Source organism: Schistocerca cancellata, chromosome 1 (genome assembly GCF_023864275.1).
Source record: "Schistocerca cancellata isolate TAMUIC-IGC-003103 chromosome 1, iqSchCanc2.1, whole genome shotgun sequence".
NCBI lineage: Eukaryota > Metazoa > Arthropoda > Insecta > Orthoptera > Acrididae > Schistocerca > Schistocerca cancellata.
In genome coordinates this window covers 806,037,177-806,054,760 of record NC_064626.1, presented here as the reverse complement: position 1 = coordinate 806,054,760, position 17,584 = coordinate 806,037,177, and the positions used below count along the sequence as shown (strand labels likewise).

General features: G+C 38.3%; 1 protein-coding gene across 2 annotated transcripts in view; it reads left to right on the top strand.

Moving 5' to 3' along the window:
- LOC126188008 (ras GTPase-activating-like protein IQGAP1) overlaps nucleotides 1-17,584 on the top strand; it is a 334,889-nt gene that overhangs the window by 268,784 nt on the left and 48,521 nt on the right. For both annotated transcript variants that reach the window (XM_049929428.1, XM_049929435.1), the window contains exons 27-28: nucleotides 3,548-3,674; nucleotides 11,612-11,714. In XM_049929428.1, the coding sequence (XP_049785385.1) occupies nucleotides 3,548-3,674; nucleotides 11,612-11,714 (230 nt within the window). The remainder of the gene's footprint in view (nucleotides 1-3,547; nucleotides 3,675-11,611; nucleotides 11,715-17,584) is intronic.

The following is a 17,584-nucleotide window of genomic DNA, read 5'->3' as shown; positions in this document are numbered from 1 at the left end:
AAATTTCTCTTCTTCAGAAACACTATCCTTGCCATTGCCAGTCTACGTTTTATATCCTCTCTACTTCAACCATCATCAGTTATTTTGCTTCCCAAATAGCAAAACTCCTTTACTACTTTAAGTGTCTCATTTCCTAATCTAATACCCTCAGCATCACCCGACTTAATTCGACTACATTCCATTATCCTCGTTTTGCTTTTGTTGTTGTTCATCTTATACCCTCCTTTCAAGACACTGTCCATTCCATTCAACTGCTCTTCCAAGTCCTATGCTGCCTGTGACAGAATTACAATGTCATCGGCAAACCTCAAAGTTTTTATTTCTTCTCTATGGATTTTAATACCTACTCCGAACTTTTCTTTTGTTTCCTTTATTGCTTGCTCAATATACAGATTGAATAACATCGGGGATAGGCTACAACCCTGTCTCACTCCCTTCCCAACCACTGCTTCCCTTTCATACCCCTCGACTCTTATAACTGCCATCTTCTTTCTGTACAAATTGTAAATAGCCTTTCGATCTCTGTATTTTACCCCTGCCACCTTCAGAATTTGAAAGAGAGTATTCCAATCAACATTGTCAAAAGCTTTCTCTAAGTCTACAAATGCTAGAAACGTAGGTTTGCGTTTCTTTAATCTTTCTTCTAAGATAAGTCGTAGGGTCAGTATTGCCACACGTGTTCCAACATTTCTACGGAATCCAAACTGATCTTCCCCGAGGTCGGCTTCTACCAGTTTTTCCATTTGTCTGTAAAGAATTTGCATTAGTATTTTGCAGCTGTGACTTATTAAACTGATAGTTCGGTAATTTTCACATCTGTCAACACCTGCTTTCTTTGGGATTGGGATTATTATATTCCTCTTGAAGTCTGAAGGTATTTCACCTGTCTCATACATCTTGCTCACCAGATGGTAGAGTTTTGTCAGGACTGGCTCTCCCAAAGTTGTCAGTAGTTCTAATGGAATGTTGTCTACTCCGGGGGCCTTGTTTCGACTCACGTCTTTCAGTGCTCTGTCAAACTCTTCACGCAATATCATATCTCCCATTTCATCTTCATCTACATCCTCTTCCATTTCCATAATATTGTCCTCAAGTACATCGCCCTTGTATAGGCCCTCTATATACTCCTTCCACCTTTCTGCTTTCCCTTCTTTGCTTAGAACTGGGTTTCCATCTGAGCTCTTGATATTCATGCAAGTGGTTCTCCTTTCTCCAAAGGTCTCTTTAATTTTCCTGTACGCAGTATCAATCTTACCCCTAGTGAGATAAGCCTCTACATCATTACATTTGTCCTCTAGCCATCCCCGCTTAGCCATTGAGCACTTCCTGTCGATCTCATTTTTGAGACGTTTGTATTCCTTTTTGCCTGCTTCATTTACTGCATTTTTATATTTTCTCCTTTCATCAATTAAATTCAATATTTCTTCTGTTACCCAAGGGTCTCTACTAACCCTCGTCTTTTTACCTATTTGATCCTCTGCTGCCTTCACTATTTCATCCCTCAAAGCTACCCATTCTTCTTCTATTGTATTTCTTTCCTCCATTCCTGCCATTTGTTCCCTTACGCTCTCCCTGAAACTCTGTACAACCTCTGGTTCTTTCAGTTTATCCAGGTCCCATCTCCTTAAATTCCCACCTTTTTGCAGTTTCTTCAGTTTTAATCTACAGTTCATAACCAATAGATTGTGGTCAGAGTCCACATCTGCCCCTGGAAATGTCTTACAATTTAAAACCTGGTTCCTAAATCTCTGTCTTACCATTATATAATCTATCTGATACCTTTTAGTATCTCCAGGGTTCTTCCATCTATACAACCTTCTTTCATGATTCTTAAACCAAGTATTAGCTATGATTAAGTTATGCTCTGCGCAAAATTCTATCAGGCGGCTTCCTCTTTCATTTCTTAGCCCCAATCCATATTCACCTACTACGAATTCCTACTGACGAATTCCAGTCACCCATGACTATTAAATTTTCGTCTCCCTTCACTAGCTGAATAATTTCTTTTATCTCATCATACATTTCATCAATTGCCTTGTCATCTGCAGAGCTAGTTGGCATATAAACTTGTACTACTGTAGTAGGCATGGGCTTCGTGTCTATCTTGGCCACAATACTGCGTTCACTATGCTGTTTGTAGTAACTTACCCGTACACCTATTTTTTTTTATTCATTATTAAACCTACTCCTGCATTACGCCTATTTGATTTTGTATTTATAACCCTGTATTCACCAGACCAGAAGTCTTGTTCGTCCTGCCACCGCACTTCACTAATTCCCACTGTATCTAACTTTAACCTATCCATTTCCCTTTGTAAGTTTTCTAACCTACCTGCCCGATTAAGGGATCTGACATTCCACGCTCCGATCCGTAGAATGCCAGTTTTATTTCTCCTGATAACGACGTCCTCTTGAGTAGTCCCCGGCCGGAGATCCGAATGGGGGACTATTTTACCTCCGGAATATTTTACCCAAGAGGACGCCATCATCATTTAATCATACGGCTGTAGTTTCCCCTTGCTTTCAGCTGTTCGCAGTACCAGAACAGCAAGGGCCGTTTTGGTTAGTGTTACAAGGCCAGATCAGTCAATCATCCAGACTGTTCCATAAAAACACGGGAGAACTCCCGGATATCAGTAACTTCCTGCCACGATATTTCGGCGCAGAGTCTTCTGGCCATCTTCAGGTGAATGCCACTGTAGTACTACTACAGTGTAGTACTACTACAGTGGCATTCACCTGAAGATGGCCAGAAGACTCTGCGCCGAAATATCGTGGCAGAAAGTTACTGATATCCGGGAGTTCTCCCGTGTTTTTATGGAACAATCAGTACGCCGGGAAAGCTTTAAACATCACATACAGACTGTTGCCCCTGCGACTGCTGAAAAGGCTGCTGCCCCTCTTCAGGAACCACACGTTTGTCTGGCCTCTCAACAGATACCCCTCCATTGTGGTTGCACCTTCGGTATGGCTATCTGTATCGTTGAGGCATGCAAGCCTCCCCACCAACGGCAAGGTCCATGGTTCATGGTTGGCAGTTGCTAAGTGCTCTCATTCTCAAATACTGAATGGGTATAGTCAGGCTAATATGCATGCAATGAGTTATGCTGTCTCAGAACATGTACACAGTTTCTTACTGTAATACTTGTGTTACTGTGTTAAACCTTTACCATAAGATTATACCTCTTAGAGTGGATTATGATAGCATTTTAAACTTTTTAATTTGGTCAGTAATTATACAAAGTATTGAAAATCAAAATTTTGTTGCCCCTGGAATCTCTTAGATGGCAGCCAGCAGTAGGATTGTAAATTGTGAACAGGATTAGACTGTTAGCAATGTAGATTATTTATTTTTACTCTCTGAAATAACTTATGCTTTTTGAAGTGTTGTTCAATCCAGTACTGCCTGTATATTTTTTCCAGTGATTAAGGAGTATTTACTTGTTTTAGCTCACATTCTTGTGCTGTCTATTTGTTGTTCCCTGTTGTGTCTATTTTTTAGTTGTAATTCTGTGTGTTTTACAAATCTTTGGTTTTTTACTTTCAGGAAATGTGTGACACACATGAGCTGTTAGTAAAATATTTGTCTCAGATTGCACCTGATCCTATGGACCCATTATGTGAACTACTGGAGGAAATGGGTCCAGTGCCTTCCCCTGAATCTCTTATTGGTTGTAAGTAATTTTTTGCATATTTGATCTGTTTTTTTAAAAAATCAGGTGTTCTGTAATTGTTTCACTTATTACTATAGTATGTTCTGAATGGCATTCTGAAAAATAATAAGAATTTAGTTAAATTATGTTACACAATTGCTGGCCATATTTAGCTTCAGAAGGTGAAATATTTAGTACTGCTTTTAGACACACACAAAAGAACACAACAGTGTTCCAGTTTTCAGAACTATCAGTTCTTTCCTAGGGAATGAGAGAGGGATAGGTTAGGGAAGGTTAAAAAGGAGGGGTAGGTCACTCAGATGCCAAGATACATCTGAGGAGGAGATTTAATTAAATAGATTTGTGGAGTGAATTGTACTTGTGATAAAAATGCTATAAGTCATATATGAAATGGACATGAAGTTGCAGGTGCCATTATTGCTGGCTGGATGAATGCACTCTCAGTTTTGAGAATGGCAAAGTTATACCTTCAGTAGAAAAATTTATAGTAAGCTACTGTGGTGGCTAAGCGATCCTCCCAGTGGGTGACTGCTTTACTTTTCACATCTTTCTTATATTATCGTATTTTAGCCACTTGTTGAAAACTGGTAGGATTTTTCTCAAGAGATTTACAGTAGTAACTATTAAGAAACAGTTGATTCTCCTGCAGAACATGCACAATTCATGTTGTAGCATAAAGTGAAATCCCCTTTCTTTCAGTTATCACATGACTGAGTTAAGATGTCAGAACTGATGAGGAGATGAGTGGCTGCAATTGAAGAATGACAGTCTGTAGTCAGCAAAGTCAACAACACAGTTTTGGCATAGCTATAGTCAACTCGGTGGAAAAGATCCTTACAATATAGCAGTGCTGTTGCCAGCTTTCAGATGCCTATCACTAATGGGTACCAGCAAAAGCAGTAGTCATCTCTATAACTGCGTCAACACTTAGATGTTGTCTTAGAGACCTTTACAAAATGGCATTACGTAATTGGTTTAGGTGCGCCACAAAGCTGCTGTATGCAGCCTACCGCAGTTGGCAGGGATTTTCTTATGCTGATTCGATTACAACTTCTTTCAACCAATGAGATGAGATTAAGTGTTCTTAACAAAACTCCAGAGTGCTCCCTTGTAACATGGGGACACCTAGGTCAGTGAGAGGATACACCCTTCTTCAGTGTATAATATGTGCATGTCAGTACGTTTAGATTTTGGTAAAGTCCACTGTCTTTCCACATAAAAAAAGGAAAGAAAGAATCTTTAATGAACCTGAAAATTTATGGTCAGAGCAGGGTGCTCTATTACTGAGCGTTGTCGTCCTGGAGGTGGTATACTTTGCCTTCCACCCAATCTCTGAACTGAATGACCCAGCCAGGTACACTGGGGCTACAGTGTAATATGGAATCTGATCCACATTGCAACTTATAATTTTTAACTGTAACATACATTGTCAGAGATAAAATAAGTCATAAAAATCGTAAGGGTTATAGGGAATCAAACTGCAGACCTATGGATTTAGTCTTCACCAATGAGAATGCAAATTGTAATTTGGCTATAAATTTGCCCTCCATTTTGTACTACAGCAGGAATTAAGTTAGCTCTTTCCAAACTGTACCCAGTGCATTAGGAACAAATATCCACTCATTCATTATTCTGGGACTGGATGCTAACCATTAAAAATGTCCCATTTTGAAGCTTTTCCTGTATCATACGCCTGTTTTCCTATGCTACTTTCTTTAAGCAATTTCATTATCTGCTTTTGGTTTTAATTGATTGTGTAAATTATATTTATGATTTCACATTTCTTAGTACTTGGACTCTGATATACATGTTACCATGAGCTCCAATACCTTTATGGCTTAAAAGTCATGTCATCCTCATTTCTTATCTTACCAGTCTACGTACTTTTTAGCATCCTTTGGTAACATGATATTTCAAGTGCTTCAATCCTCCTTTTTTCCATTTTCCTCACAGTCAAAGATTCACTTCCATAAAATCCTGTGTTCCAGACATACATTGTTAGAAATGTATGCCTCAAATTAAGGCCTATATTTGATACTTGAAGAAGTGTTCAGTTGTCGATAGGCAGTTGCAAAAGGAAGAAAACTAGCTAGCTTCCCTTTGACAAGCTGGAGTGAAATAAAACACACACACACACACACACACACACACACACACACACACACACACACACACACACGTGCACGCTCCTGTGCCCTGACATAGTGCTATTGGTACTTGTAGACTTTGTTTAGAAGAATGCAAGCTTTGTCTGCACTAGTCTTTGTTTTGATTCCAAGGTAGGATAATTCTACCACTTTTTCTACCATGTGCTTCTCAATTTTGATGGAAACTTTATCGATAATCTCATTTCTGCCATTCCTCATTACATTTGTATTGGTTTGCTTTGCTCCCAGTCACTATCTGTGCTTAGTAAGCTAGTTATCCAATTCAGCAAGTCCTTTAATTCTTCACATTCACTGAGGTTAGGAATAACATAAGTGAATCTTATCATTGACCTTAAATTTTGATCCCATTTCTGAAACTCCCTTCATTGCTACTTCAATGTACAGGTTAAACAGTAGAGAAGAAGAGTGCATCAATGCCATATACCATTTTTAATCAGAGCTATTGTCTCTCTCTTCCATTCTAATAGTCAGCACTTGTTTCTTGTATGTATTGTATATTTTCCATTATTCCCTATAGCTTATACCTATTTTTCTGATAATTCCAAACATCTCACACCATTTTACATTGTTAAATGCTTTTTCGAGGTTTATAAATTGTATGAAAGTGTCTTGATTTTTCTCAAATCTTGTTTCCATCGTCTAATGCAACATCAGAACTATGCCTCTTTTGCCTTTGCTGAAGACAAACTAATCATTATCTGACAGATCCTCAGTTTTCTTTTCTATTCTTCTGTAAATTTTTCTTGTCAAGAAGTTGGACGCATGAACTATTCCTCAATTGTGTGGTAGTTCCCTCATTTATCTGCCTTTACTATATTTTGGACTTTCTGATTGTGTGGATGATATTCTTTCAAAAATCGGATATATCTCGAGTATTGTAGATGCTACAACTAACTAGAATAATTACTTGGCTGTGCATTGCAATAAAAATAAATAAATATTATTACTAAATATGATACAACGTGATTGAGCTACTAGAAATGTTGCGCAGGACATCGGACTTCGTTTCTTACTTCTTCAATTGTAGTTGCAGGCGGCGGACTCTGGGAACACCGACACTTGTCGTAATCAAGAATCCCTTCCTTATATGTTTTTTCACTTACTTCAATAAATAAAACAAACTTGATACTGTTTTTACATATAATATTATTCATGCACACACATGATACCTAGAGCTCGCTGTACTTCATATCTAAAATCTCACATCTTCGTTGTGTTTCTACATACGAGAGAGTGTAAGAGTAAAAAAAAATCATGTACAAATAATTGAATGAAAGTCCCTTTGTTTGTCTGCCCCCCCCCCCCCCCCCTCCCGCGCGCATTCACAATTAACGTCTTTGCCAACTCTTACGTTCAGTCGGTGTTTTTTTTATACATTTGCCAATAGGGGTTGATGCCCTTTATTGTCGGCTTCCTTTTTTATTTAATGGAGTGGATATGTCAGATTATCCAACATATGCTAGAATTCTACAAGAAATTAAAGGATCATATACATTGTGTGTGTGTGTGTGTGTGTGTGTGTGTGTGTGTGCGAGACTGTTTTTCAGCCCCTGATGTAACAACACTTACATCTTTCTTTCCTTTGACGTCAACCGTATAATTTAATGGCATGTCAAAATATACGGGAGTTTGGTCAGCATTTCCTGTCTGACCAAGAAGGTATTGCTTTTCTGTGCACCGCCTAATTATGAAGCACTGAAATTCCACAAGTTTTTCTTCATAATTTTTCGGCAGCTTCTGTGCAACTGAAGTTCGCCTCCGAGGTGAAAAACCCCGGTGCTTCATAAACAGATCAATCCAGCTGCGATTAGCTTTAAAATTTTTGGTTTTTTGCTCTCTAGCAATTTAATGTGCCATAATTTTTAAAATTTCGGCGTTCACAGGCAGGAATTTCTGATGCTGTTCCTTAACAAATTCATTTAAAAATCACTTCTAGTGCATTATATCGGCCACACTTTGGCCCACTAAATGCTGTCCTGCTACTTGAACATTCAAATAATTTGTCTCTCTGTAGTCGCCATCGCCTGACATTGCTCTCATCAATCCTGTATCGCAGTCCTGCAGTACGATTAGAACTTTGTTCCAAAAAAGAAATAACTCCCCTCTTGACTTTGGCACTATAATGAAAGCGCTTCGTTATGGTTCACTAACACCAACAAGCACTTCACAAAATTCCACAAAGCAATCGGTGCGCTATGTGAAATCTTAATGAGCCCCAGCGTATCAACTCGTGCAACAATCCTAAAGTCTTGTGCATTGTTGGTATTTTTGTGTTAAGAAATTTATTTTTGTTGCTACGAATATTTGAAAGGCCGCTACATTCGAAGATGAAAAATACGGAATTTCTATTTACTTCATTGTATAATGTATGAAAATACAGTGGTCAAAACTCGGGACGGAGAAAAAAAAAAAGCTCGTCTTCTACCTTTTTTTTAATTTATTTACTGACGCAGAGGTTTTGACACCAGTATTTATCTTTGTGATTGCAAAGCATGCCTGTGTACCGCTACATATATTCGACGACAGAAGTTAGTTGTGGAGGTACCTACCAACATTTTTCAGAACTTCCGCTTACTTTGCACTCGATTCTAAGCCCCAGGCGGTTTTTTTGGATTACAAAAACCGGAAAAAAAGTGCAGCTTAGGTTCGAGAAAATACGGTATGCTCCCCTGAGGGCACAAATGCTAATTCTGATTTACATCATCGTCTGTTTTTATTAAAGACATGAATCTTTTTCATATGCTACTTCTGACATTTCTGTACACAAAATCTTAACAAAATAAGCCATAGACACAAAAATCATTTTCTTTTCGACACATTTCTTTGCAACCGGGCATGTTAACCTACTTATTACCTTCAACTCTGACTTCACACATGTCTCCCCACAATGAAATTGTCAGCATCCTCGCACAACTTCCAAAATAATAATGATTTCCAAAACTAGGCAAGTCTAAGATAATATTATGAAAGGGATAAGAAGAGGTAGAGGAGACATTGCATTGTTGATAGGCACAACAAAAGGGTGTTTAAGCTTTTGGCCAAAAGATTTTCTTTCAAACTAGAAAAACCCCACACAAGCACAACTCACACACACATGACCAGTGACACAGTTTTGGAAAAGTAGTTGACCCTCAGGAAAATTAGAAAAGAGCTCTGCTGAATACAGTATTGGATATCAGTCTACTTCTACTTGAGCATTGACTGTAAGTTCAGAATCACAACAAAAGGGAAGGAAGCTACCTGTCTTTCCTCCTGCTAACAAAAGGGAGGTCCACTGGATAAAAGGGGTGGGGGAGAGAACTTGTTACTGTTTCCGTCTGTCCACTTCTAGCTTAACTTCATCCTGGAGAGCTAGTGGGATTTGACATGCTTTAAAGAGATATTACACAGCCAATGGCTCCAACATTGTGTGGGCATGAAAGTTCAGTTGCTTCCCTAATTCTGGCTCAAACAATGGTGCAAATTAAGAGTGGATAGTGTCTACTGATTCACAGGGCACAAAATGTTGAATGAATGTCGAATTGAAAACCCCAATGCAGAGTATGTGTTCACATGAAAAATTTGCCAGAGATGGATCTGTAGCCACCAGGTAAGGCAATATCTGAGTAACAAAACCACTGCCACTGTTAGCTCAGAATGATGTATGTAGAATGGAGCTGGAGGGCTGCCACAGAGACAGACATATTTATCACATTAGGATCCAACATTGAAGTCTAATACACTGAGTCTGTTCTTACTGGACCATTGTAGAGGTTTGGAAATCAATGGAAAAGTCTGCTGAGCATACTGTGATATTTTAAAAGCACATGCAGTGCGTAACACTTCTGTTAAATAGGGGCCCAGCTAAATAAAGTCTGTATATGCGCTTCTTTGTCAGGGGACAGACAGATTGTGGCATATCATATTATACTTTTAGCATAGGATTGTCCACATGTATACATAAATTGGTACATTTTCTGCTTAAATGTTGAATGTCGGCGATCCACAAAGCATAGCTTTCAGAATGAGATTTGTGATGTTGCAAAAACTCTTAAACGGTCTGCTGCTACATGCATTTTGTTTGAAAAATGTTCTGAAAGTAAGGCAAAAATATCTAACAGAGGCAGCATAGGTGAGTTCAACAGTGGAACCAACTTTTCCGCTAAGTTATGCAGCTGAGGATTGGTTGTCAGCAAATTTGCCCATCAGTGGTCAAGAAACTTAATATCACTTGTCCAAAAATTCAGCATTGACCATTTTGATACAGTTTCCAATCTTCATGTTGCGATGTTGAACTCATCGAAAACTTTACCAGTTCCTGATGTTGATTGTGTTGTTGCTGCCACACTTCAAAAAACTTTGCATCCATGATAATGGTCATTGATACAAAAGTAACATCCCCGTTGCCAATTTTGCTACTCACGCTTCAAGACTACAGTTATTTATTACACTTGTGTAAATACACTAAAATCTGAAACAGAACTCAATTATTTCACAACAAATAAACTGAAGGAAAATTAAAGAATTTGCACAACTAATTCATTGTGCTTGCAGGTTAACCGAATACAGAAGAGTTTATCATATAGTTACATAGACATGGCAACATTGATTGGTTGGGGTGGAAACCATTATAGTAATTAATTTGCTTGGCTGAATAAGTAGGCCAGTCTGTAAGTGCCAAAGCTAACCTCATTCTAGCAACCTCACACACAGTAGTAGTCAAGTTGCGTAACAATAAGTGCAGTCCGCTTCACTATTTGGCAGTGTCCATGAATATGGGATCGTCTTCCATATAGAATCGTTGGTTAGATCAGAATACAGCACTGTCTGACTTGCAGAGAATGAAAGTTACCTCATGACCACTCGGGCTTAAATCAGCCAGCTAGCTGGTGTCGCATGATCAGTCTGTCAGATATGCTGTGTTTTTCTTGGTGACAGATCCCTTGCTGGACATAGACATCATGTCATTTGTCGGTAGTTCATTCCTTCTATTATTGCAACCAGTGGTGTTACAAGGTTGATCATACAACTTTGATATGTAAGCTATAGTGTTTAAATGCTACGAAGCTTCTGTTGAAGATGGAAGGCAGCTTATGTCACATCCAGTTTGTTTAAATAGCATGAGGAGTTATCTTGTATGGGATAGAGCTTGTCCAAGATGCAATGACGAAAGGAAGATCCAAAAAGTTGGTACAAGGTGAGATGGATTTATTGCACAGCTGAATGTATGTTAGGATTTATTTTGATAATGATGAGGAATACATCTACTACTTCTCCACCTGGAATCTGGCATGTCTGTCTGGGGCACTAGACACTGCTGTTGGTAATGTGTTACAGCACTGTAAAAGAGAAGTGTAGACAGTCTTCATTTTTTTAAAGAAACATGGAAAACTACATACTGTCCTGATTCTTGGAGAAAGTCCTCATTCCACTCGTCATATTACAAAGTATTTGTCCAAGTAATAGTTATGGCTTCCCTCGTACTACCTTTTGAGGAAGACCTTAGAGTGCATGGTGACCCCTAACTAACCTGCATTCTAGAAACCAAGAAGCACCTATGCATGCATGTAGAAACTTTGTGCCCCCCCCCCCCCCCCCCCCAAACTTTCTCACATGTTGTCGAAGGTATAGGTTCTATTCAATAGCCAATTTAATGGAGGGAGTTGGTTTAGCACTGTTTTTTAATTTCCAGTTAGGAGAATAGGCATTTTAATATTTGAGCAAAATATAACTCTGTTTTTATCATTATAACATACTGTATCATCACTTATATTGGCATTTTGTTTTAAGCATCATGTGAATCTGCCTTGTGCCAGAAAGGCATGTGCCTGGAACTCGTAAACCACTGTGAGCTTCTGGATGATGATTCTGAAATCAGCAAACTATTTGTCAGGTATGTATAAGCTCTGTATGAGTATGCATTAATTATTGTGCTTAATACTTTCATCCACATTAGTGTAGTTTGCATTGTTCTCAAGTCAACTGAAATTGTCGTAGAGAAGATATAAATGCAATGACTATTAGCGATAGATCACTAAATGTTTGTCTCAAACTGTGACTGAAAGAAATTAAATGAGTTGTAAAACTCCAAGCATAAATTTTGTTAGTCAGTACATTAGTAGGTCATTGTTTGAGGAAAATGACTATGAAATTATCTAAATGGATATCTGGTAAATGGTGTAGCTTAAATTATATTAAAAATTATTGAATACGGAAACATCAAATCCCAGATCTTATAGAAAACTGTAAAAAGTATAGTCTTTGTTAAAAAGGGATACCAATGAAATATTAAAGGTGTCATGTACCAATCTTCAAATGAAAAACAAAAATATGTTAATCTCTTACCTAAAAAGTTGCATAGGAGGTGCCTTCATTAAAGGAACTTTGATGAGTGAATTTAGTAAGACAAGATATGTAAGCCAGTGGTGGTTACCAAGTATTATGCAACAGATATCAGCATAATCATGGTTTGCCTTTGTTTCATGGAATTGCATCGCACCAATATAGTGGTTTTCTGGAAAAGCAGTATTAACTGGTGCTCTGGAAGATGCAAATTCTCTTCACAAATATGTAGTTGTACATGGTCTTTGGCAATGTGTTTGTTCAGAAAATACACATTACAGTACACGATACACGTAATCCATTTATTGCATACATTACTCGCACCTCAGTACATATGCAATAAATAAGAATTAAAAATCCTTTCAGGGATTTCTACAGAAGGAAATGGTAGGTGACATTTCACTCGGATAATAGCTACTACAAACAGCATAGTGAACACATTATTGTGGCCAAGATAGACACGAAGCCCATGCCTACTACAGTAGTACAAGTTTATATGCCAACTAGCTCTGCAGATGACGAAGAAATTGAAGAAATGTATGACGAAATAAAAGAAATTATTCAGATAGTGAAGGGAGATGAAAATTTAATAGTCATGGGTGACTGGAATTCGGTAGTAGGAAAAGGGAGATAAGGAAACATAGTAGGTGAATATGGATTGGGGCTATGAAATGAAAGAGGAAGCCGCCTGGTAGAATTTTGCACAGAGCACAACTTAATCATAGCCAACACTTGGTTCAAGAATCATAAAAGAAGGTTGTATACATGGAAGAAGCCTGGAGATACTGACAGATTTCAGATAGATTATATAATGGTAAGACAGAGATTTAGAAACCAGGTTTTAAATTGTAAGACATTTCCAGGGGCAGATGTGGACTCTGACCACAATCTATTGGTTATGAACTGTAGATTAAAACTGAAGAAACTGCAAAAAGGTGGGAATTTAAGGAGATGGGACCTGGATAAACTGACTAAACCAGAGGTTTTACAGTGTTTCAGGGAGAGCATAAGGGAACAAATGGCAGGAATGGGGGAAAGAAATACAGTAGAAGAAGAATGGGTAGCTTTCAGGGATGAAGTAGTGAAGGCAGCAGAGGATCAAGTAGGTAAAAAGACGAGGGCTAGTAGAGACCCTTGGGTAACAGAAGAAATATTGAATTTAATTGATGAATGGAGAAAATATAAAAATGCAGTAAATGAAGCAGCCAAAAAGGAATACAAACGTCTCAAAAATGATATCGACAGGAAGTGCAAAATGGCTAAGCAGGGATGGCTAGAGGATAAATGTAAGGATGTAGAGGCTTATCTCACTAGGGTTAAGATACGTACTGCCTACAGGAAAATTAAAGAGACCTTTGGAGAAAAGAGAACCACTTGTATGAATATTAAGAGCTCAGATGGAAACCCAGTTCTAAGCAAAGAAGGGAAAGCAGAAAGGTGGAAGGAGTATATAGAGGGTCTATACAAGGGCGATGTACTTGAGGACAATATTATGGAAACAAGGCCCCGAGAGTAGACAATATTCCATTAGAACTACTGATGGCCTTGGGAGAGCCAGTCCTGACAAAACTCTACCATCTGCTGAGCAAGATGTATGAGACAGGCGAAATACCCTCACACTTCAAGAAGAATATAGTATTTCCAATCCCAAAGAAAGCAGGTTTTGACAGGTGTGAAAATTACCGAACTATCAGTTTAATAAGTCACAGCTGCAAAATACTAATGCGAATTCTTTTCAGACGAATGGAAAAACTAGTAGTTGCTGACCTAGGGGAAGATCAGTTTGGATTCCGTAGAAATATTGGAACACGTGAGGCAATACTGACCCTACGACTTATCTTAGAAGAAAGATTAAGGAAAGGCAAACCTACGTTTCTAGCATTTGTAGACTTAGAGAAAGCTTTTGACAATGTTGACTGGAATACTCTCTTTCAAATTCTGAAGGTGGCAGGGTAAAATACAGGGAGAGAAAGGCTATTTACAATTTGTATAGAAACCAAATGGCAGTTATAAGAGTTGAGGGGCATGAAAGGGAAGCAGTGGTTGAGAAGGGAGTGAGACAGGGTTGTAGCCTATCCCCGATGTTATTCAATCTGTATATTGAGCAAGCAGTGAAGGAAACAAAAGAAAAATTTGGAGTAGGTATTAAAATCCATGGAGAAGAAATAAAAACTTTGAGGTTCACCGATGACATTGTAATTCTGTCAGAGACAGTAAAGGACTTGGAAGAGCAGTTCAAGGGAATGGATAGTGTCTTGAAAGGAGGATATAAGATGAACATCAACAAAAGCAAAACTAGGATAATGGAATGTAGTCGAATTAAGTCTGGTGATGCTGAGGGTATTAGATTAGGAAATGAGACACTTGAAGTAGTAAAGGAGTTTCGCTATTTGGGGAGCAAAATAACTGATGATGGTCAAAGTAGAGAGGATATAAAATGTAGACTGGCAATGGCAAGGAAAGCGTTTCTGAAGAAGAGAAATTTGTTAACATCGAGTATAGATTTAAGTGTCAGGAAGTCGTTTCTGAAAGTTTTTGTATGGAGTGTAGCCATGTATGGAAGTGAAACATGGACGATAAATAGTTTAGACAAGAAGAGAATAGAAGCTTTCGAAATGTGGTGCTACAGAAGAATGCTGAAGATTAGATGGGTAGATCACATAACGAATGAGGAGGTGTTGAATAGGATTGGGGAGAAGAAAAGTTTGTGGCACAACTTGACTAGAAGAAGGGATCGGTTGGTAGGACATGTTCTGAGTCATCAAGGGATCACCAATTTAGTATTGGAGGGCAGCGTAGAGGGTAAAAATCGTAGAGGGAGACCAAGAGATGAATACCCCAAGCAGATTCAGAAGGATGTAGGTTGCAGTAGGTACTGGGAGATGAAGAAGCTTGCACAGGATAGAGTAGCATGGAGAGCTGCATCAAACCACTCTCAGGACTGAAGACCACAACAACAACAACAATAGATCATTTAACTATGTTCTTTTTTTCTGACATGAGTATAATGTAAATGAAATTATGAAGCATGAATAATGTGATCCTCCACCTTCTTCCCCTCCCTCTCCCCCCCCCCCCCCCCCCATTCCTAGCTTTAATGTAATCACTTATCTTAACACTTTGCAGCTACCACAACTTACATCCATTTTAACCAGCTTACTGTTGATATCTATTTACAGTTTTTAATCCCCCTACTTACTTTTATTGCCAAACTGACAATTCCTTAATGCCTCAGGAAGTCAATCGATCCCTTCTTTTAGTCAAGTTGTGCCATAAATTTCTTTTCATCTCTGTTTGATTCAGTACCAACTTGGTAGTTAGCACATCTACCAATCATATTTTTTGATTTCTCATGTAGTACCATATTTCAAAAGCTTCTGCTTATTGTCCCTGTTACACTTCAGCACAAGGCTGCACTCCAAAGAAAAAAAGTTTTCGTGTCTACTTTGGCCATCATCAATCATCAACAAAATTCATCTACTACTTTTAATGTCCTTTCCTAGTATAATTCCCTCACCATTACCTTATTTAATTCACATATGTTTGATTAACCCTGTTTATTTTTGTTGATGTTCTCCTTGTAATCTTTTATCAAGACACTATCTATTCAGTGCAATTGCTCTTCCAAGATCACTGCTGTCACTGAAGTTCTCTTTGGGTTACTTTATTGCCTGCTCTTCATACAAATTGAGTAATGTCCTATTCTCTTCTCAACTACTGCTTCCCTTTAATGTCCTTTGATAACTCTTGACTGGGTTCTTTAGAAGTTGTAGATAAACTTTCACTCACCCCTGTTACCTTCAGAATTTCAAAGTATGTCTCCCTGTCAACATTTTCAAGAGCTTTCTCTAAATCTACAAATGCTATATACATAAGTTTGCCTTGCTTCAGTTTATCTTCTGACATATGTTGTAGAGGCAGTATTGTTTGAATGTTCCTAAATTTCACTGGAATCCAAGCTTATCTCCTCCAAGGGTGGCTACTATCAGTCTCTCCATTCTTCTGTAAATCATTTGTGTTTGTGTTCTGCAGTTGTGGCTCATGATGATTTGTTTGATGGTTTGGTGATAATCTTACCTGTCAGCGTGTACCTTCTTTGAAATAAGAGTTATTACATTCCTCTTTATGTCAGTATTTCATCTATCTCATATATCTTGCCCACTAAGTGGAATAGATTTTGTTGTGGTACATCCCGAGGATATCAGTAACTCAGAGAGAATTTTGCCTACTTCAGCTGTCTTGATTTTAAATAGGTCTTTCAGTTCTTTCAGTTCTCTGTCAATTTCTTCTCTCATTATTGCATCCCCCAGCTCATCTTCATTTATTTTTTCTGGGAGATGGGATTAGGATTGCTTGGAAGAACCATAGATTCTTGAGAGTTACAGATAGAGCATTAGGGAGCAGTAGACTAGAACACGAAAGGGATGCTGTAGAAGCCGAATGAGTAGCTTTGAGAGATGAAATAGTGAAGGCAGCAGAGGATCAAATAGGTAAAAAGACAAGGCCTAATAGAAATCCTTGGATAATACAGGAAATATTGAATTCAACTGCTGAAAGGAGAAAATATATAAATGCAGCAGTAAAGCAGGGGAAAGGGAATGAAATCGACAGAAAGAGCAAAATGGCTAAGCAGAAATGGCTAGAAGACAAATGTAAGGATTTAGAAGCATATTTCAATAGGGGAAAGATAGATACTGCCTAGAGGAAAATTAAAGAGTTCTTTGGAGAAAAGAGAAGCAGATGTATGAATATCGAGAACTCAGATGGAAAACTAGTTCTAAACAAAGGAGGGAAAACTGAAAGGTGAAGCAGTATATGACGGTATGTTCGAGGAAGATGAACCTGAAGGCAGTATTATAGAAATGGAAGAGGACATTGATGAAGATAAGGTGGGAGATGTGATACTGTAAGAAGAGTTTGACAGAGCACTGTAAGACCTAAGTTAAAAAAAAGTGTCTGGGAATATGGGAATAGACGACATTCCATCAGAGCTACCAACACCCTTGGGAGAGCCAGCCATGACAGACCCCTTCCATCTCGTGTACAAGATGTATGAGACAGGCGAAATACCCTAAGTCATTCAAGAAGAATGTAATAGTTCCAATTATAAAGAAAGCTGGTGCTAACAGGTGCAAATATTGCTGAATCATCAGTTTCATAACTCATAGTTGCAAAATTCTAACATGAATTCCTTATAGCAGAATGGAAAAACTGTTAGAATCTGACCTCAGAAAACATAAGTTTGGATTGCAAACCTATGTCTATAGCATTTGTAGATTTAGAGAAAGCTTTTGATAATGTTGAATGGAGTACTCTCTTTGAAATCCTGAAGGTAGCAGGGGTAAAAATACAGGGAGTGAAAGGCTATTTACAAATTCTTCAGTAGCCAGACAGCAGTTATGAGTTGAGGGGCATGAAAGG